The 22,381-nt window shown below is 48.7% G+C and overlaps 1 protein-coding gene across 1 annotated transcript in view; it reads left to right on the plus strand.

The window, feature by feature from the left end:
- Positions 1-545: 545 nt before the first annotated feature.
- LOC140387420 (alpha-2,8-sialyltransferase 8B-like) overlaps positions 546-22,381 on the plus strand; it is a 78,549-nt gene continuing 56,713 nt past the window's right edge. The window contains exon 1 of the mRNA XM_072470509.1: positions 546-844. Coding sequence (XP_072326610.1) covers positions 747-844 — 98 coding nt within the window. The 5' untranslated portion in view covers positions 546-746. The remainder of the gene's footprint in view (positions 845-22,381) is intronic.

Consider the following 22,381-nt stretch of genomic DNA (forward strand, 5'->3'; position numbering starts at 1 on the left):
ATCTTGATGCCAACTTGCCCGGCCAATAACCCCAATAGCCTTTGACCCCCTTTTAGACTTCTCAATAAACAGGCTGGGTTAGAAGGGTAAATGGTGCAGTGTGCAAGTTAAAACATTGATTCGGGAGGCACGGTGATGCAGTGGCTAGCACTGCTGCCTCAGGGCGCCGAGGTCCCGGGTTCGATCCCGGCCCCGGGTCACTGTCTGTGTGGAGTTTGCACATTCTCCCCGTGTCTGTGTGGGTCTCACCCCCACAACCCAAACATGTGCAGGGTAGGTGGATTGGCCACGCCAAATTGCCCCTTAATTGCAAAAAAAAATAATTGGGTACTCTAAATTTAAAAAAAAACATTGATTGCCATGCGTTCAACTAGTTCCACAAAGGGAGATTAGCAAAGGTTAATCAGGATTGGGAAGAGGGGACTGGGGCAAAATAAAGCGAAAGGGTGTTTAACCCAAACTTTATTCCGACCCCCTCCAGCATTCCTTCTGCCCTAAGCAAATGAGCTGGGATTCCTGACTTGGGAAAGCCTGGGAAAGGCGAAGGGAGGAGACAGAGGGATTGGACAGAGGAAGCGCGGAGTGGATTGAACTACGTTTGAATGGGAGATAGTCACAGGCAGACACACACTCACACACACAGACCAGCAACACAACTTGTTGGGGAGAGGCGAGGCTCACATTCCCTGCCAGTTCCCTCTGCCTCTACAAAAGTGTGCCTGTGAAAGAGCTTCAAGTGACAGAGAATGCGCCTGGAATTGAGTGCTTGGATGTTTGGGCTCCTCACTGTCCTCGCAATTCTTCTGATCCTGGCAGATATTTCCCAAGTGGAGATGGAATTCGGGTAAATGTCTTCCTGTATTTATCAGCTTCGCGCTGCTTCGTCTTGTCGATGTGTCAGTTTAACCTCTCCATGTGTGGGCGTGTGTGTGTTAAAACAAAAAAATATCTATACGAGGCGCGGCGTTTATTTCGCATTTATCTTGCCCACTTTCTTTTTTATATGCTGCCTGGTTTTGTCTGTACTTTGTTCAGACATCCGCCCGGTGTCGAGCACTGCTTGCTCTTTGTTTTACTGTAAATCTAAATCAGTTGGGAAGTGAATTAATTTGTCTGCAGGGTCAGAAGGAGCCCATCCACACAGAGCTCTGGGTCAGTATTGTCTTTTCTCTCTCTCTCCCTCTCTCTGCCCCCCTCATCCAATCTTACCCCCATCCCCTTTGTGTGAGATTTCCACACTTCCCCATTCTCCTCCCTTTGTTCTTGTTTCAACCCCTCTCACCATTCTCTTTCTGCCTCTTGCCCCCCCCGTGTGTGTGAGTGTGTGTGTGTGACCCCCCCCCCCCACTCCCTGTCTGCCTCACTATCTGTCTCAGTCTCCTGTCCTTTAATGTATCTTTGTCAGTCTCCCTCACTCCCTGCCTCTACCTCCCTTCCAGTGACTGTCTGCCTCTCTGTCTCACTCTCTTTCTGTCTCTGCCTTTCCTACATAGTCTGTTTATTCTGTCCCCTCCCCTCTCTCTCTCTCTCTGTCGGTGTGTATTCATGTCTGTGTGTAACCTTATCTTTCTTTATCTCTGACCTGAGTAATTCTCATCTGTTTCCAGCGTCTCCTCTATTGCTGTTTACCACCATTGCTGGTGTCACTTTTGTATCGTATGTGAAATAAAACTGTTCAAGTCACAGCCTGTGCCTAAATTTACATTGCAATCTGATCTGTGCAGCCTCATGACATGTTATAAGAGGGACATTCGGTCATGGGCGAGAGAGGGGGTGGCTCCGACCGTCAGAAACAAACTTCTGCCGGATTCCCCCTCCTATTTGAAAGAATTTTTGTGTTTTTTGTTTTGTTCCTGCTATCAGGCAGGTATGAGAGTTTTGGATTTCATTGTAAAGTGGAACGGGCAAGCGAATGACTCCAGCCTTTGCTTCACTCAGCAGTCAGGAAGGATGAACCTGCGAAAATTGTTGTGCCGTCGTTGTGTCTGATACATTCTTGTTTTTCTCGTTCCACGTTCCTTCAATGGTCTGTCCCCTCTCTCCAGAGCTTTACCCGAATGATTTCCCTCAGCTCTATGCTCTGCAACCCCGCCCCCCCTCCACAGCCCTGACTCTGAATCAGTGGGAGCTCCCTATTCCCTGATTGTCAGTCATGTCATCCCAGATCCTGGAAACTCTCCCGTCTTTCCGAGGAGACATTAAACCGAGGCCCCGTCTGTCCTCTCAGGTGGACTTAAAATATCACCGATACTATTGCGAGGAAGAGCAGGGGAGTTAGCCACGACGTCAATCTTTATCACTCAGACAAAATGGCTAAAACAGATTATTAATAATAATCTTTATTAGTGTCACGAGTAGTCTTACATTAACACTGCAGTGAAGTTACTGTGAAAATCTCCCAGTCTGGCGCCTGTTCGGGTACACAGAGGGAAACCGGGGCACCCGGAGGAAACCCACGCAGACACGGGGAGAACGTGCAGACCCCGCGCAGACAGTGACCCAAGTCGGGAATCGAACCCTGGTCCCTGGCGCTGTGAAACAACAGTGCTAACCACTGTGCTACCGTGCTGCTGGTCATGATCACATTGCCGTCTGTGGGATCTTGCTGTGCGCAGACTGGTGCTGCATTTTCTTCTGTCACAACTATGACTATGCTCCAAAAGTGGTTCAACGTTTGTGAAGCACTTTGGGATGTCCCGACGGTCTTATTTCAACGCTATTCCATTTGATTTTTTTCAATTATATCACCCGTGTGACTCGCGTCCCTCTTAAAATCCAATCTCTTTGATCATCAGTTTGGTTCCCTGCCCAATCCTCACATTGGCTGCTCCGCACCCTTCTCTTCACCTCAGGGAGTGCGTGAAGAAATTTCCCTGCCTGAGGGGCGTGTTACAAATGGAAATGTCTCACAGGGGTTGCCACCTACCCAGATGTGGAACAGTATCTCCAGAAACTGCTTAACAGAAGCTGGATGTAAAAAAAAAATGTTTTCAACCATATACACCGGGAGCTGGTTGTTGGTGACACTAATCCGATTGGGCTCGGCAGAGGAGCCCCCACACCTGCCCAGACCCCTTCCATGCTCGTTGTCACAATCTCTCTGACAGCAGGTCACTTGCTAAGATTACTGACAGCTGAATATGCACAGGTTAACAAGTCTGCTTTTCCATTGATCCGCTAGCCTGTTTGGCACAGTAGCACAGTGGTTAGCACTGCTGCATCACAGCGCCAGGGTCCCCGGGTTCGATTCCCAGCTTGGGTCACCGTCGGTGCGGAGTCTGCACGTTCTCCCTGTGTCTGCGTGGGTTTCCTCCGGGTGCTCCGGTTTCCTCCCACAAGTCCCGAAAGACGTGCTTGTTAGGTGGATCGCACATTCTGAATTCTCCCTCTGTGTACCCGAACAAGCGCCGGAGTGTGACGACTAGGGGCTTTTCACAGTAACTTCATTGCAATGTTAATGTAAGTCTACTTGTGACACTAATAAAGATTATTATTATTATTAAATACACTGTGAATATAGTACTGAACCAAACAGAGTGGACAATGACAGGTCGCTGACCTTTCCTCTGAAGATCCGATGGAAGGTCATTGCCTTGAATCATTGACCCCCATTTCCCTCTTCACAGACATTACCTGGCCGATTGGCTATTTCCAGCTGTTCCAGATTTTCAGCATCAGCCGTATTTTTGCTTTAACTCCAGTCGGTGCTGACTTGAGCGGAGGCATCAGCTGCAGTTCAGTTCCCAGCGTCACCAGCCTTTAACACATCAAACAATTCAGCTGTACGAGATGTCAAGAGAGAATATCAAACCAAGCTAGAGTCACAGACAGACTCTCGGGGACTGTGGCAAGGACTAAACAACATAACGGGCTACAAAGCGAAGCCGAACAGTATCTCCGGCAGCAGCGCACCGCTCCCCGATGAACTCAATGCATTCTATGCTCGGTTCGAGCAGGTAACCAACAATCTGCTGTCGAGTGCCCCAGCAGCCCATAACTCACCCATACCCACTATCACAGCTTCCGAAGTCAGATCGGCCTTCCTGAAAGTGAACCCTTGGAAGGCGACGGGTCCGGACTGGATCCCTGGTCATGCACTCAGAGCCTGCGCGGACCAGCTGGCAGAAGTATTCGCGGACATCTTTAACATGTCCCTACTCCACTCCGAGGTCCCCACCTGCTTCAAGAAGACGACCATTATACCGGTGCCAAAGAAGAACCAGGCAACGTGCCTCAATGACTACCGTCCGGTGGCCCTGACTTCAATCGTAATGAAGTGCTTCGAGAGGTTGATCATGAAGCGCATTACCTCCATACTCCCAGAACGCCTTGATCCACTGCAATTCGCATATCAACGCAACCGGTCCACAGCAGACGCCATTTCCCTGGCCCTACACTCATCCCTAGAGCATCTCGACAACAAGGACTCCTACATCAGACTCCTATTTATTGACTACAGCTCCGCCTTCAATACCATAATCCCAGCCAAGCTCATATCAAAGCTCCAAAACCTAGGACTTGGCTCCCCACTCTGCAACTGGATCCTCGATTTACTGGCCAACAGACCCCAATCAGTAAGAATGAACAACAACACCTCCTCCACAATAGTCCTCAATTCCGGGGCTCCGCAAGGCTGCATACTTAGCCCCCTACTCTACTCCCTGTACACACACGACTGCGTGGCAAAACGTGGTTCCAATTCCATCTACAAGTTTGCTGACGATACGACCATAGTGGGCCGGATCTCGAATAACGACGAGTCAGAATACAGGAGGGAGATAGAGAACCTAGTGGAGTGGTGCAGCGACAACAATCTCTCCCTCAATGCCAGCAAAACTAGAGAGCTGGTCATTGACTTCAGGAAGCAAAGTACTCTACACACCCCTGTCAGCATCAATGGGGCCGAGGTGGAAATGGTTAGCAGTTTCAAATTCCTAGGGGTGCACATCTCAAAAAATCTGTCCTGGTCCACCCACGTCGACGATACCACCAAGAAAGCACAACAGCGCCTGTACTTCCTCAGGAAACTAAGGAAATTCAGCATGTCCACATTAACCCTTACCAACTTTTACAGATGCACCATAGAAAGCATCCTATCTGGCTGCATCACAGCCTGGTATGCCAACTGCTCGGCCTAGGACCGCAAGAAACATCAGAGAGTCATGAACACCGTCCAGACCATCACACGAACCTGCCTCCCATCCATTGACTCCATTTACACCTCCCACTGCCTGGGGAAAGCAGGCAGCATAATCAAAGACCCCTCCCACCCAGCTTACTCACTCTTCCAACTTCTTCAATCGGGCAGGAGATACAGAAGTCTGAGAACACGCATGAACAGACACAAAAACAGCATCTTCCCCGCTGTTACCAGACTCCTAAATGACCCTCTTATGGACTGACCTCATTAACACTACACCCTGTATGCTTCATCCGATGCCGGTGCTTATGTAGTTACATTGTATACCTTGTGTTGCCCTACTATGTATTTTCTTTAATTCCCTTTTCTTCCCATGTACTTAATGATCTGTTGAGCTGCTCGCAGAAAAATACTTTTCACTGTACCTCGGTACACGTGACAATAAACAAATCCAATCCAATCCAGAAGTTCTAAAGCAGCCCAGTCCTATTACACCCACACACCCTACAGCCTGTAGGGTTGCCAACCCTTGGCCTGGTGTCACCAGAGATTTAAGATCACTACCCAGGACACGGCTCTGACAAACCTGGAGAAACATTTTAGAGATGTTTAAAAAGAATGGGCTTTCATTTTCATCATCTCCTTTAAACATTTTTCTGTACCAGATAAAAGCATTGAAAATGAAGCAGGGTGGTGGTGGGGGTGGGTGTGGGGGGCTGCGATGGAGGCCATTTGGCTGACAATCAAGCATCATCCAATTAGGTAATAAGTCTTTTTTCTTTCCTATTGGCGTTGCAAGGCATACATCACAAGGGTGGGTATATGGGCCAATTAATGGCTGGAACATTGGGAAAGTCACGTGATGAAGGGCGATGAATATATTCAGCACATTTGGCAACCTTATCCACAACTCCAGAATCATAGTTCACAGAGAGAGTTCTTACATCTTCCTTATTTCCAACCTTGCAGTCTTCTACTCTTTCCCTCCAATTTACCCGGGCTCTCTTCTCCCTGTATTCCTCTCCGCCTCTTCTTTCTCCTGATTCAAGTTTGCCATAGGTTCCTGCCTTCTAATTGAATATTGTAAAATGGTGCAACAGATTCGAAGGGCTGAATGGTCTGCTCCTGTTCCCATGTTCCAGTTCCATCTGGCACTCGTTCCCTCTCTCGCAGTTAAAGCTCCCATCCTTTACCCCTTCCTCCATTGAGGCTGGAAATTTCCTCTCACTCTGATTCTTTCACCTCAACCTAGCTCACTCCCTTTTTTCCCTACCACAATCCTCTTCCACCTCAGTTCTTGCTGGCTCTTCCTCAACTGTCCCTCAATAATCATGCCCCCAATTATCCTCTCAACCTGTCTCCCAGTTCCTCCCTCCACTACAAGAGATTGCTTGTTACTGTACATACACGGCGTATATTTAAGACAGTGTTCATGGAATATTGCTGCGTGAAAAATGTCTACCGCATTTACCTTTAAAATAATTCGCTGTAATTCAAAAGTAGTTCATTGTGGAGCTTTGTGCCAATCAGCGAGAGAAACTCTTCCCACTAGGAGCTCACCAGCAAAATTAAAACAATTTTGTAGTTATAGGGTCGTTAAGGCACAGAAGGAGGCCATTTTGCCCTTCAAGTTCACACTGGCCCTCTATAGAGCAATCCAATCAACCCCATTCGCCCACTCTATTTTCATAAACCTGCTAATTTATTTCTCTAAAATGCCATTCAATTTTTTTTTGAATTATTCATCGTCTCTGCGCCTATCACCCTGGAGGCAGTGTGTCCCAGTTCATTAGCATTTGTTGAGTAAAAAATGTTCTTCCTCACATCCTCCCTGCATCTCGTGCCCAACACCTTAAACCTGTGCCTGCTGCGCCTTGCACCATCAGCTAATGGAAACAGGTTTTCTTTGTTCAATTTATCAATTCTTAGATTTTGCAAAGCCTCTGCCAATGGCATTAAGTGCTCCTGGATAGCACCATTGAAAAGTATGTTCAGCAGAATAGATGGTAGGTAGCGAGACATTGAGAATCGGAGGTGAGATTCGGCACTTAGGGGGCTGAGTTTTTTTACCTGTAAGTGTGTAGAGCGTACTTTTTGGAACCTTCTGTTCCTTCCATTACTTGCATATTTCTCTGTCAGGCTGGGTTGCGGTTGGAGGTCGATTCTTAGAGACTGAGGAATATTAGTAAGAAGACCAGTAATGTGTTTGTTTGATATCATAGAATCACAAGAATTTGCAGTGCAGAAGGAGGCCATTCAGCCCATCGAGTCTGCACCGGCTCTTGGAAATAGCACCCCACCCAAGCCCACACCGCCACCCTATCCCCATAACCCAGCAACCCCACCCAACACAAAGGGCAATTTTGGACACTAAGGGCAATTTAGCCTGGCCAACCTTTATGAGTCAATTGTGCCAATTTACATAGAATTTACAGTGCAGAAGGAGGCCATTCAGCCCATCGGGTCTGTACTGGCCGTTGGAAAGAGCAGCCTACTTAAACCCATACCTCTACCCTATCCCCGTAACCCCACCTAACCCCAACACTAAGGGGCAATTTAGCCTGGCCAACCCACCTAACCTGCACATCTTTGGACTGTGGGAGGAAACCGGAGCACCCGGAGGAAATCCACACACACGCGGGGAGAACGTGGGAGACTCCGCACAGACAGTGACCCAAGCCGGGAATCGAACCTGGAACCCTGGAGCTGTGAAGTAACTGCGCTAACCACTATGCTACCGTGCTGCCACGGATTTCCCTCACTGCTATTTTAACTGAGGCAGTCATCCTTTGATCCAGATGTATCAGTATGGTTTTATTGATATCACGTGGTCATTTTAAAAAATAGTCAAAATTAAGGGTGGCACAGTAGTTAGCACTGCTGCCTCACAGCGCCAGAGTCCAAGGTTCGATTCCGACCTTGGGTGGCTGGCTGTGTGGAGTTTGCACATTCTCCCCGTCTGCGTGGGTTTCCGCCAGGTGCTCCAGTTTCCTCCCATAGTCCGATGATGTACAAGTTAGGCGGATTGGCTATGCTAAATTGATAGGTGGGGTCACGGGTGGGGAGGGGGGGGAGAATTGGGCCTAGCTAGCGTATTCTTTCAGAGGGTCGGTGCAGACCCGATGGGCCAAATGGCCTCCTGCACTGTAGGGATTCTATGATTCTATGATAAACACAAAAATATTTCAAATATAAACACCGAAAACCACATATAATTTTAGTTACTGTATATTAGTAACCTCTGTGGTTTGGATGAACTGTTACCACTTAAGGTCCATTGCAATGTCTGTCTCTGATGTCCATAGAGTCTTGAATGAACAGGAGAAGAAAGAGTATGAGATGACTTCTTTTTTTATTCATTCATGAGATGTGAGTGTAGTTTGTGAGGTGGGCAGCTATAGTTTATCCCCAACTGCCCTTGAGAAGGTCCTGGTGCGCCAGCTTCTTGCTTAGAACTGAGTGACGTGTGAGGCTAATTCAGAGGGCAGCTGAGAGTCAACCAAATGTGGGTCTGGAGACAGATATAGGTCAGACCTGTAATGAGCAGGACACTTTCTGCCACAAAGAATATTCATGAACCAGATGGATTTCATGACAATCCATTGGCTTCATGGTCACCATTGCTAATATCAGCTTTTTTATTCCAGATTTAATTGGATTAACTGTGTTTCCTAATGACCGTGGTGGGATCTGAACTAATGTCTCCAAATCATTGGTCCAGGAATTTGGAAGGGAGCAGGATTCAATGGAATAATGGTCTTAGCAATTATAAAATAGAGAGACAAGAGAAGCTTGATGAAAGGAGAAAGGTTAGAGGTCGGGGGAGATGGTGTGGTGGTGGTAATGTTGCCGGACCAGTAATCCAGAAATACAAGCTAATGACCTGGGGGCACAGGTTCAAAACTCATTGCAGCAGCTGGTGGAATTTAAGCTCAATTGATGAATAAATTTGGATCAATGGACTTCCGGTTGCGGCGATGACTAGCTAAGCCGCACGTTTCGGCGGCTCCAGCTCCAACGGACCTTTGGGGTCTTTTAAGAGCCCCAACGGGAAATTTTCGCGCGACGAAACCCAGTGTGGGGTGAGTGAATAGGGAGTCCCCCCCCAACGAAAGAGGAAAATATCGGCGGCGGCGGCAGCGCGAGGAATCCTCGACGAGAGGGACAGAAAGGGAGAAGACAAGATGGCGGCGGAGAAAGCCCAGGCAGCATGGGGGCCCGAGCAAGATGAATTCTTGAGACGGTGTGTGGAGCTACTAAAGAGGGAGGTGCTGACCCCGATGCTACAGGCAATTGAGGGGCTCAAGGAGGCACAAAGGACCCAGGGGACAGAGCTCCGCGTGGTGGAGCAGAAGGTGACGGATAATGAGGACGAGATCCTGGGCCTGGCGGTCAAAACACAGACGCACGAGGCGCTCCACAAAAAGTGCATTGAAAGGATTGAGGCCCTAGAAAACAGAGCGCGAAGGAAGAACCTTCGGATACTGGGTCTCCCTGAGGGAGTGGAAGGAGCGGATTGCGGGGCTTATGTAAGCACGATGCTAAGCTCGTTGATGGGAGCTGAGGCCCCTGCGGGCCCCTTAGAGGTGGAGGGGGCACATCGGATCCCGGCGAGAAGACCAAAAGCGGGAGAACCACCTAGGGCGACAATCGTGCAATTTCACCGCCTTAAAGATAGAGAAGAGGTCCTGAGATGGGCTAAAAAAGTACGGAGTAGCAGATGGGAGAATGCAGTGGTACGGGTGTACCAGGATTGGAGTGCGGAGGTGGCGAGAAGGAGGGCGAGTTTTAACCGAGCCAAGGAGGTGTTACACAAAAAGAAGGTGAAGTTCGGGATGCTGCAGCCGGCACGACTATGGGTCACGTACCAGGAGAGACATCACTATTTTGAAACGGCGGAAGAAGCATGGACCTTTATTAAAGAGGAGAAATTGGATCGGAACTGAGGGACTGATACTGCAGGGAATGTTATTGTCGATGTAAATAGAGAAGTTAATTGGGAAGGGGGGAGACACTAAGAAATGTGGGCGCCGGTGAGGGGGGAAAGAAGGGACATAGGCGGAGAATGAGGAATGGGAGTGGGAGGGGAAAGGGAGCTGCGCCACAAGAGGCGGGTCAGATAAAGGGATGTTCCCGCGCCAGAAAGATAAAGGCGGGAAGACAGGCGCAAGGCAGATGGGAGTTCCCCACACGGGGGGGTCAAGGAGGGAGCAGGAGTAGCCGGGGTCAGTTGAAGTCAGCTGACTTGCGGAAGTGATATGGGGGGAGCAATCACGCTAGAAGGGGATCTAGCGGGGGGGGGGGGGTGAGGGGGGGGGGGATAATTGGGTTGCTGCTGCGGAAATCAAAGAGGAAATGGCTAAAGAGTGGGTGGACGGGGATGGAATGCGACGCCTGGGGAGCGAGTGGGAGCGCGGAGGCGGGATACGGGACTGGCCTAGAGAAGGTGATGGCTAGTCGACACGGGAGGGGGGCAGGTAGCCCCTAGTGAGGCTGATCACGTGGAACATGAGAGGCCTGAATGGACTGATTAAAAGGGCCCGAGTGCTCGCGCATTTGAAAGGACTAAGGGCAGACGTGGCTATGCTCCAGGAGACGCACCTGAAGGTGGCGGACCAAGTTAGGTTAAGGAAAGGATGGGTGGGACAGGTGTTCCACTCAGGACTAGATGCGAAGAATAGAGGGGTGGCCATATTGGTGGGGAAACGGGTAGCATTTGAAGCAAGGAGCACTGTAGCAGATAGCGGAGGTAGATATGTAATGGTGAGTGGCAGGCTGGAGGGAATGGAGGTCGTGCTGGTTAATGTATATGCCCCGAATTGGGACGATGCGGGATTTATGAGACGGATGTTGGGTCGTATACCGGACCTGGAGGTAGGAAACTTGATATTGGGAGGGGACTTCAACAGCGTGCTGGACCCAGGGTTAGATAGATCCAGATCGAAGACTGGAAGAAGGTCGGCAGCGGCCAAGGTGCTCAAGGGGTTCAAGACCTTTTATGAAGGACTGTATAGGTCCCAACCCCCGGAGGGAGAGGAGGGGATGCGGCAGTTCCTGGATCAATTGAGGTTCCCGAGGGTGGAGGAGCAGGAGGTGGAAGGCCTGGGGGCACCGATTGGGGTGGACGAGGTCATTAAGGGGCTGGGGAATATGCAGGCAGGGAAGGCTCCGGGACCAGACGGGTTCCCGGTGGAATTTTATAGAAAGTACGTGGACTTGTTGGCCCCGCTGTTGGTGAGGACGTTTAATGAGGCCAGGGAAGGAGGGACTTTACCCCCGACAATGTCGGAGGCGACCATATCGCTAATTCTGAAGCGGGATAAAGATCCGTTGCAGTGCGGGTCCTATAGACCTATTTCATTATTGAATGTGGACGCCAAATTGCTGGCAAAGGTACTGGCATCGAGGATAGAGGACTGTGTCCCGGGGGTGGTGCACAAAGACCAGACAGGGTTCGTAAAGGGGAGACAACTGAATGTCAACGTGCGACGACTATTAGGGGTGATAATGATGCCCCCAGTGGAGGGGGAGGCAGAGATAGTGGCGGCAATGGATGCAGAGAAGGCATTTGATAGGGTGGAGTGGGAGTACTTATGGGAGGTGCTAAGGAGGTTTGGGTTCGGGAATGGGTTTATTAGCTGGGTCAAACTCCTTTATGGGGCCCCAACGGCAAGTGTGGTCACGGGTCGGCAAAGATCGGAGTATTTCCGACTATATAGGGGAACAAGAGAGGGATGCCCGCTATCTCCATTGTTGTTCGCATTGGCAATTGAACCTCTGGCCATGGCGTTGAGAGACTCCAGGAAATGGAGAGGGGTGATTAGAGGGGGAGAAGAACACCGGGTGTCGCTATACGCAGATGACCTACTGTTGTATGTGACGGACCCAGTGGGGGGGATGACAGAGGTCATGCAGATATTGAGGGAGTTCGGAGATTTCTCGGGATATAGGCTTAACATGGGGAAGAGTGAACTATTCGTGATACACCCTGGGGACCAGAGTAGAGAGATAGAAGGCCTGCCTCTAAGGAAAGTGGAAAGAAACTTCCGATACCTGGGGATTCAGGTCGCTAGGAGCTGGGGAACCTTACACAGACTTAATCTAACACGATTGGTAGAACAAATGGAGGAGGACTTCAAGAGGTGGGACATGCAGCCTCTGTCGTTGGCGGGCAGAGTGCAGGCAATTAAGATGATGGTCCTCCCGAGGTTCTTATTTGTATTTCAATGTCTCCCTATACTAATCACTAAGACCTTTTTTTAAAAAATAGACAGGACCATCACGAGCTTCGTGTGGGCAGGGAAAGTCCCGAGGGTAAGAAGGGGGTTCCTACAACGTAGCAGAGACAGAGGAGGATTGGCGCTACCGAATTTGGGCGACTACTATTGGGCAGCCAATGTGGCGATGATTCGTAAATGGATGATGGAGGGAGAGGGAGCGGCGTGGAAAAGACTGGAGAGAAAGTCCTGTAAAGGGACGAGCCTAGAGGCGCTGGTGACAGCGCCGCTACCGCTCTCACCAAAAGAGTTTACCACGAACCGGGGCAGGTGTGACCTGTATAAGAAGGAAGGGTTGCATCTAAACCGGAGAGGCATAAATATCCTGGCCGCGAGGTTTGCTAGTGTCACACGGGAGGGTTTAAACTAGTATGGCAGGGGGGTGGGCACGGGAGCAATAGGTTAGAAGGTGAGAGCATTGAGGGAGAACTAGGGAATAGGGACAGTGTGGCTCTGAGGCAGAGCAGACAGGGAGAAGTTGCTGAACACAGCGGGTCTGGTGGCCTGAAGTGCATATGTTTTAATGCAAGGAGTATTACGGGTAAGGCAGATGAACTTAGAGCTTGGATTAGTACTTGGAACAATGATGTTGTTGCCATTACAGAGACCTGGTTGAGGGAAGGGCAGGATTGGCAGCTAAACGTTCCAGGATTTAGATGTTTCAGGCGGGATAGAGGGGGATGTAAAAGGGGAGGCGGAGTTGCGCTACTTGTTCGGGAGAATATCACAGCTGTACTGCGAGAGGACACCTCAGAGGCTATATGGGTAGAGATCAGGAATAAGAAGGGTGCAGTCACAATGTTGGGGGTATACTACAGGCCTCCCAACAGCCAGCGGGAGATAGAGGAGCAGATAGGTAGACAGAATTTGGAAAAGAGTAAAAATAACAGGGTTGTGGTGATGGGAGACTTCAACTTCCCCAATATTGACTGGGACTCACTTAGTGCCAGGGGTTTAGACGGGGCGGAGTTTGTAAGGAGCATCCAGGAGGGCTTCTTAAAAAAATATGTAGACAGTCCAACTAGGGAAGGGGCGGTACTGGACCTGGTATTGGGGAATGAGCCCAGCCAGGTGGTAGATGTTTCAGTAGGGGAGCATTTCGGTAACAGTGACCACAATTCAGTAAGTTTTAAAGTACTGGTGGACAAGGATAAGAGTGGTCCGAGGATGAATGTGCTAAATTGGGGGAAGGCTAATTATAACAATATTAGGCGGGAACTGAAGAACATAGATTGGGGTGGATGTTTGAGGGCAAATCAACATCTGACATGTGGGAGGCTTTCAAGTGGCAGTTGAAAGGAATACAGGACCGGCATGTTCCTGTGAGGAAGAAGGATAAATACGGCAATTTTCGGGAACCTTGGATGACGAGTGATATTGTAGGCCTCGTCAAAAAGAAAAAGGAGGCATTTGTCAGGGCTAAAAGGCTGGGAACTGACGAAGCCTGCGTGGAATATAAGGAAAGTAGGAAGGAACTTAAGCAAGGAGTCAGGAGGGCTAGAAGGGGTCACGAAAAGTCATTGGCAAATAGGGTTAAGGAAAATCCCAAGGCTTTTTACACGTACATAAAAAGCAAGAGGGTAGCCAGGGAAAGGGTTGGCCCACTGAAGGATAGGCAAGGGAATCTATGTGTGGAGCCAGAGGAAATGGGCGAGGTACTAAATGAATACTTTGCATCAGTATTCACCAAAGAGAAGGAATTGGTAGATGTTGAGTCTGGAGAAGGGGGTGTAGATAGCCTGGGTCACATTGTGATCCAAAAAGACGAGGTGTTGGGTGTCTTAAAAAATATTAAGGTAGATAAGTCCCCAGGGCCTGATGGGATCTACCCCAGAATACTGAAGGAGGCTGGAGAGGAAATTGCTGAGGCCTTGACAGAAATCTTTGGATCCTCGCTGTCTTCAGGGGATGTCCCGGAGGACTGGAGAATAGCCAATGTTGTTCCTCTGTTTAAGAAGGGTAGCAAGGATAATCCCGGGAACTACAGGCCGGTGAGCCTTACTTCAGTGGTAGGGAAATTACTGGAGAGAATTCTTCGAGACAGGATCTACTCCCATTTGGAAGCAAATGGAGGTATTAGTGAGAGGCAGCACGGTTTTGTGAAGGGGAGGTCGTGTCTCACTAACTTGATAGAGTTTTTCGAGGAGGTCACTAAGATGATTGATGCAGGTAGGGCAGTGGATGTTGTCTATATGGACTTCAGTAAGGCCTTTGACAAGGTCCCTCATGGTAGACTAGTACAAAAGGTGAAGTCACACGGGATCAGGGGTGAGCTGGCAAGGTGGATACAGAACTGGCTAGGCCATAGAAGGCAGAGAGTAGCAATGGAGGGATGCTTTTCTAATTGGAGGGCTGTGACCAGTGGTGTTCCACAGGGATCAGTGCTGGGACCTTTGCTCTTTGTAGTATATATAAATGATTTGGAGGAAAATGTAACTGGTCTGATTAGTAAGTTTGCAGACGACACAAAGGTTGGTGGAATTGCGGATAGCGATGAGGACTGTCGGAGGATACAGCAGGATTTAGATTGTCTGGAGACTTGGGCGGAGAGATGGCAGATGGAGTTTAATCCGGACAAATGTGAGGTAATGCATTTTGGAAGGTCTAATGCAGGTAGGGAATATACAGTGAATGGTAGAACCCTCAAGAGTATTGAAAGTCAAAGAGATCTAGGAGTACAGGTCCACAGGTCATTGAAAGGGGCAACACAGGTGGAGAAGGTAGTCAAGAAGGCATACGGCATGCTTGCCTTCATTGCCCGGGGCATTGAGTATAAGAATTGGCAAGTCATGTTGCAGCTGTATAGAACCACACTTGCATAGTTAGGCCACACTTGGAGTATAGTGTTCAATTCTGGTCGCCACACTACCAGAAGGATGTGGAGGCTTTAGAGAGGGTGCAGAAGAGATTTACCAGAATGTTGCCTGGTATGGAGGGCATTAGCTATGAGGAGCAGTTGAATAAACTCGGTTTGTTCTCACTGGAACGAAGGAGGTTGAGGGGAGACCTGATAGAGGTATACAAAATTATGAGGGGCATAGACAGAGTGGATAGTCAGAGGCTTTTCCCCAGGGTAGAGGGGTCAATTACTAGGGGGCATAGGTTTAAGGTGAGAGGGGCAAGGTTTAGAGTAGATGTACGAGGCAAGTTTTTTACGCAGAGGGTAGTGGGTGCCTGGAACTCGCTACCGGAGGAGGTGGTGGAAGCAGGGACGATAGGGACATTTAAGGGGCATCTTGACAAATACATGAATAGGATGGGAATAGAAGGATACGGACCCAGGAAGTGTAGAAGATTGTAGTTTAGTCGGGCAGCATGGTCGGCACGGGCTTGGAGGGCCGAAGGGCCTGTTCCTGTGCTGTACATTTCTTTGTTCTTTGTTCTTTGTTTGAACCCAGTGGTGGCGGCAACATTGAATATTTGGGGACAATGGAGGAGACAGAGAGGTGCGCGGGGAGCCCTAGCAGGGTCCCCAATCAGGAACAACCACAGGTTTGCCCCAGGAAGGATGGATGGAGGATTTCAGAGCTGGCACCAGTTGGGAATTCGGAGGATGGGAGATTTATTTATAGATGGGACGTTTGCGAGCTTGGGAGCATTGGAGGAAAAGTATAAGTTGCCCAGGGGAAACTTCCTTAGATATATGCAGGTGAGGGCGTTCACAAGACAACAGGTGAGGGAATTTCCGCTGCTCCCGGCACAGGGGATCCAGGACAGAGTGCTTTCGGGGGTGTGGGTCGGGGAGGGCAAGGTGTCAGAGATATACCGAGAGATGAAGGAAGAGGGGGAGGAGCTGGTGGGCGAGTTAAAAGGAAAGTGGGAAGAAGAGCTAGGGGAGGAGATAGAGGAGGGCATGTGGGCGGATGCCCTAAGCAGGGTAAATTCCTCTTCCTCGTGCGCCAGGCTTAGCCTGATTCAATTCAAGGTGCTACATAGAGCACACATAACGGGAGAAAGATTGAGCAGGTTCTTTGGAGTGGAGGACAAGTGTGGGAGGTGCGGCGGAAGCCCGGCAAACCACGCACATATGTTTTGGTCGTGCCCGGCACTGGAGGGGTATTGGAAGGGAGTGACGGGAGTGATCTCGAAGGTGGTGAAGGTCCGGGTCAAAACAGGCTGGGGGTTAGCTTTAGTTGCGGAAGAGCCGGGAGTGCAGGAGGCGAAAGAGGCCGATGTCGTGGCCTTTGCGTCCCTAGTAGCCCGGCGTAGGATTTTACTCATGTGGAAGGAAGCGAAACCCCCCGGACTGGAGGCCTGGGTAAACGATATGGCGGGGTTCATAAAATTGGAGCAGATGAAGTTTGCGCTGAGATGATCGGCTCAAGGGTTCACCAGGCGGTGGCAGCCATTCCTCGACTACCAAGGGGAACGTTAGAGGGAAGACAGATGACCAGCAGCAGCAACCCGGGGGGGGGGGGGGGGGGGGGGGGGGGGAGGGAGGGGGTGGTGGAAAGTTTTAGTTTATGTTAAATGATTAGTTTATCATGTTGATTAGCCATTTGTTCACTGTTAAATTTTCTTTTTTGTTATGTTTGATTTGTAAGGGGAAAAAATTGTGATCGAAAAATTTTCAATAAAATATATTTTTAAAAAAAAATCTGGATCAATTAGCAATGGTAACCATGAAATTATCATAAGACCATAAGACATAGGAGCAGAAATAGGCCACTCGGCCCATCGAGTCTGCTCCGCCATTGAATCATGGCTGATATTTTTCTCATCCCCATTCTCCTGCCTTCTCCCCATAACCCCTGATCCCCTTATTAATCAAGAACCTATCTACCTCTGTCTTTTTTTAAATGTAAATTTAGAGTACAAAATTCATTTTTTTTCCAATTAAGGGACAATTTAGCATGGCCAATCCACATAGCTTGCACATCTTTTGGGTTGTGAGGGCGAAACCCATGCCGGGGAAAATGTGCAAACTCCACACGGACAGTGACCCAAAGCCAGGATCGAACCTGGGACCTCAGCGCCGTGAGTCCGCAGTGCTAACTCACTGCGCCACCGTGCTGCCCTATCTACCTCTGTCTTAAAGAGACTCAGTGATTTGGCCTCCACAGCCTTATGCGGCAAAGAGTTCCACAGATTCACCACCCTCTGGCTGAAGAAATTCCTCCTCATCTCTGTTTTAAAGGATCATTACTTTAGTCTGAGATTGTGTCCTCTGGTTTTAATTTTTCCTACAAGTGGACTCCACGTCCACTCTATCCAGGCCTCGCAGTATCCTGTAAGTTTCAATAAGATCCCCCCTCATCCTTCTAAACTCCAACGAGTACAGACCCAGAGTCCTCAACCGTTCCTCATACGACAAGCTCTTCATTCCAGGGATCATTCTTGCGAACCTCCTCTGGACCCTTTCCAAAGCCAGCACATCCTTCCTTAGTTACGGAGCCCAAAACTGCTCACAGTACTCCTCATGCGGTCTGACCAGATCCTTATACAGCCTCAGAAGTACATCCCTGGTCTTGTATTCTAGCCCTCTCGACATGAATGCTAACATTGCATTTGCCTTCCCAAATGCCGACTGAACCTGCACGTTGATCCTCAGAGAATCGTGAACAAGGGGCTGGATTCTCTGAACCCCGATGCCGAAACCGCGTCCGGTGCTGGGGCGGAGAATCCAGTTTCCCACGCGGAATCGGGACCGGCGCTGGTTTCCCGATTCTCCAGGGCTCGAAAAGTGGCGTATCCCCTGAGTACCCCGCACCGCGAATCCCCTACCTGCGGCCACCACTGGAGGCCTGCCCCGCTATTCTGCACCCCCAATCGGCCAAAGTCCCGACGGCGTGGACCACTCATGGTCCTGCCAGTCAAGATACTGTTGTGGTGGCTACGGACTCAGTCCGCGGCCGCCATGGCTGGGGGTCGGCCGATCGGAGGACAGGGGAGGCCTCATAGGGGACAGGGCTTTATTGTGCGGACGGTCCAGGCCGGGCGTGTGGCTGATCAGGGGCACTACTTGTGAGGTCCAGCTCTGCGGTTTGAGTCCGCCATGGAGCATGGCGTGGCCGTTGGAGGCCGCCGCCTTGCGCATGCGCAGCCTCCGATCCGTAAGTGCGGGGGCCCGTATCTGCAGCTAAAGCTGCTATAAACACACCGGGTCCCTGCTAAATCCTGCAGGACTTTGAATAAGTGGCCTTTTCACGCCAGTTTTTCTGGCATGAAATGCCACAGTCTTTACGACGGCTTGGGGCCATAGTTGGTGAAACAGAGAAATCCAGACCAAGGACTCCCAAGTCCCTTTGTGCTTCTGATTTCCGAAGCATTTCCCCATTTAGAAAATAGTCTATGCCTCCATTTCCCTTCCAAAGTGCATAACCTCACACTTTTCCACATTATATTCCATCTGCCACTTCTTTGCCCACTCTCCAAGCCTGTCCAAGTCCTTGATGGAGGTGTTAAGATTCAGAACAGAGGTAAAAAAACCAACATAAGTGTACTTTACCTGAATGCCTGTAGTATTCGGAATAAAGTAAATGAGTTGATGGCGCAAATCATCGTGAATGGCTATGATTTCGTGGCCATTACTGAAACATGGTTAAAGGGTGGTCACGACTGGGAGTTAAATATCCGAGGGTATCAAACTATTCGGAAGGACAGAGTGGATGGCAAGGGAGGTGGTGTAGCTCTTTTAATTAAGGATGCCATCCGGGCAATAGTAAGGGATGACATCGGTGCTATGGAGGATAAGGTTGAATTCATTTGAGTGGAAATCAGGAATAGTAAGGCGAAAAAGTCACTGATAGGAGTAGTCTATAGGCCACCAAATAGTAACATTATGATGGGGCAGGCAATAAACAAAGAAATAACTGATGCATGTAGAAATGGTACAGCAGTTATCATGGGAGATTTTAATCTACATGTCGATGGTTTAACCAAGACAGCCTTGAGGAGGAGTTTATAGAATGTATCCGCGATAGTTTCCTAGAACAGTATGTAATGGAACCTACGAGGGAACAAGCGGTCCTAGATCTGGTCCTGTGTAATGAGACAGGATTGATTCAGGATCTCATAGTTAGGGATCCTCTCGGAAGGAGCGATCACAATATGGTGAAATTTAAAATACAGATGGAGGGTGAGAAGGTAAAATCAAACACTAGTGTTTTGTGCTTAAACAAAGGCGATTACAATGGGATGAGAGAAGAACTAACTAAGGTAGACTGGGAGCAAAGACTTTATGGTGAAACAGTTGAGGAACAGTGGAGAACCTTCCAAGCGATTTTTCACAGTGCTCAGCAAAGGTTTATACCAACAAAAAGAAAGGACGGTAGAAGGAGGGAAAATCGACCGTGGATATCTAAGGAAATAAGGGAGAGTATCAAATTGAAGGAAAAAGCATACAAAGTAGCAAAGATTAGTGGGAGACTAGAGGACTGGGAAATGTTTAGGGGGCAACAGAAAGCTACTAAAAAAGCTATAAAGAAGAGTAAGATAGATTATGAGAGTAAACGTGCTCAGAATATAAAAACAGATAGTAAAAGTTTCTACAAATATATAAAACAAAAAAGTGTGGCTAAGATAAATATTGGTCCTTTAGAGGATTAGAAGGGAGATTTAATAATGGGGGATGAGGAAATGGCTGAGGAACTGAACAGGTTTTTTGGGTCGGTCTTCACAGTGGAAGACACAAATAACATGCCAGTGACTGATGGAAATGAGGCCATGACAGGTAAGGACCTTGAGAGGATTGTTATCACCAAGGAGGTAGAGATGGGCAAGTTAATGGGCTAAAGGGAGACAAGTCTCCTGGTCCTGATGGAATGCATCCCGGAGTGCTAAAAGAGATGGCTAGGGAAATTGCAAATGCACTAGTGATAATTTACCAAAATTCACGAGACTCTGGGGTGCACCCGACGGATTAGAAATTAGCAAACGAGACACCACTGTTTAAAAAAGGAGGTAGGCAGAAAGTGGGTAAATATAGGCCAGTGAGCTTAGCTTCGGTCTGGGGGAAGATGCTGGAATCTATCATCAAGGAAGAAATAGCGAGGCATCTGGATGGAAATTGTCCCATTGGGCAGACACAGCATGGGTTCATAAAGGGCAGGTCGTGCCTAACTAATTTAGTGGAATTTTTTGAGGACATTACCAGTGCGGTAGATAACGGTGCGCCAATGGATGTGGTATATCTGGATTTCCAGAAAGCCTTTGACAAGGTGCTACACAAAAGGTTGCTACATAAGATAAAGATGCATGGTAAGGGGAAAGTAGTAGCATGGATAGAGGATTGGTTAATTAATAGAAAGCAAAGAGTGAGGATTAATGGGTGTTTATCTGGTTGGCAATCAGTAGCTAGTGGTGTCCCTCAGGGATCAGTGTTGGGCCCACAATTGTTCACAATTTACATAGATGATTTGGAGTTGGGGACCAAGGACAATGTGTCCAAGTTTGCAGACGACACTAAGATGAGTGGTAAAGCAAAAAGTGCAGAGGATACTGGAAGTCTGCAGAGGGATTTGGATAGGCTAAGTGAATGGGCTAGGATCTGGCAGATGGAATACAATGTTAACAAATGTGAGGTTATCCATTTTGGTAGGAATAACAGCAAAAGGGATTATTATTTAAATGATAAAATATTAAAACATGCTGCTGTGCAGAGAGGCCTGGGTGTGCTAGTGCATGAGTCGCAAAAAATTGGTTTACAGGTGGAATTTTGTCCTTCATTGCTAGAGAGATGGAGTTTAAGACTAGGGAGGTTATGCTGCAATTGTATAAGGTGTTAGTGAGGCCACACCTGGAGTATTGTGTTCAGTTTTGGTCCCCTTACTTGAGAAAGGATGTACTGGCACTGGAGGGTGTGCAGAGGAGATTCACTAGGTTAATCCCAGATCTGAAGGGGTTGGATTACGAGGAGAGGTTGAATAGACTGGGACTGTACTCGTTGGAATTTAGAAGGATGAGGGGGGATCTTATAAAAACATGACTTTAAAATAGATAATGAAATGAAAGAGAAATGAAAATCGCTTATTGTCACAAGTAGGCTTCAAATGAAGTTACTGTGAAAAGCCCCTAGTCGCCACATTCTGGCGCCTGTTCGGGGAGGCTGGTACGGGAATTGAACCATGCTGCTGGCCTGCCTTGGTCTGCTTTCAAAGCCAGCGATTTAGCCCTGTGCTAAACCAGGATAGATGCGGGCAGGTTGTTTCCACTGGCGGGTGAAAGCAGAACTAGGGGGCATAGCCTCAAAATAAGGGGAAGTAGATTTAGGACTGAGTTTAGGAGGAACTTCTTCACCCAAAGGATTGTGAATCTACGGAATTCCTTGCCCAGTGAAGCAGTAGAGGCTCCTTCATTAAATGTTTTTAAGATGAAGAATAAAGGGATTAAGGGTTATGGTGTTCGGGCCGGAAAGTGGAGCTGAGTCCACGAAAGATCATCCATGATCTCATTGAATGGTGGAGGAGGCTCGAGGGGCCAAATGGCCTACTCCTGCTTCTAGTTCTTATGTTCTTATGTTCTGCAGCCTGCCTGCTTCCTCAACACTACCTGTCCCTCTCCAGATCTTTGTATCATCTATAAACTTAGCAACAGTGCTTTCAGTTCCTTCTTCCGGATCGTTAATGTATATTGTAAAAAGTAGCGGTGCGGGAGATGGGTCGCAGTCCGGCTGCCATCCTGAAAAGACCCCTTCATCCCCACTCTCTGCCTTCTGCCAGTCAGACAATCCTCTATCCATGCCAGGATCTTACCCTTAACACCATGGGCTTTTAACTTATTTAACAGTCTCTTATGCTGCACTTTGTCAAAGGCCTTCTGGAAATCTAAATAAATCACGTCCTTTGGTTCTCCTTTGTCTAACTTCCGTGATACTTCCTCAAAGAACTCTAACAGATTTGTCAGACATGACCTCCCCTTGACGAAGCTGTGCCGATTCAGTCCTATTTTATCATGCACTCCCAAGTACCCCACGATTTCATCTTTAATAATGGACTTTAAAATCTTACCAATGACTGAAGTCAGG

Source organism: Scyliorhinus torazame, chromosome 12 (genome assembly GCF_047496885.1).
Source record: "Scyliorhinus torazame isolate Kashiwa2021f chromosome 12, sScyTor2.1, whole genome shotgun sequence".
NCBI classification, from domain to species: domain Eukaryota; kingdom Metazoa; phylum Chordata; class Chondrichthyes; order Carcharhiniformes; family Scyliorhinidae; genus Scyliorhinus; species Scyliorhinus torazame.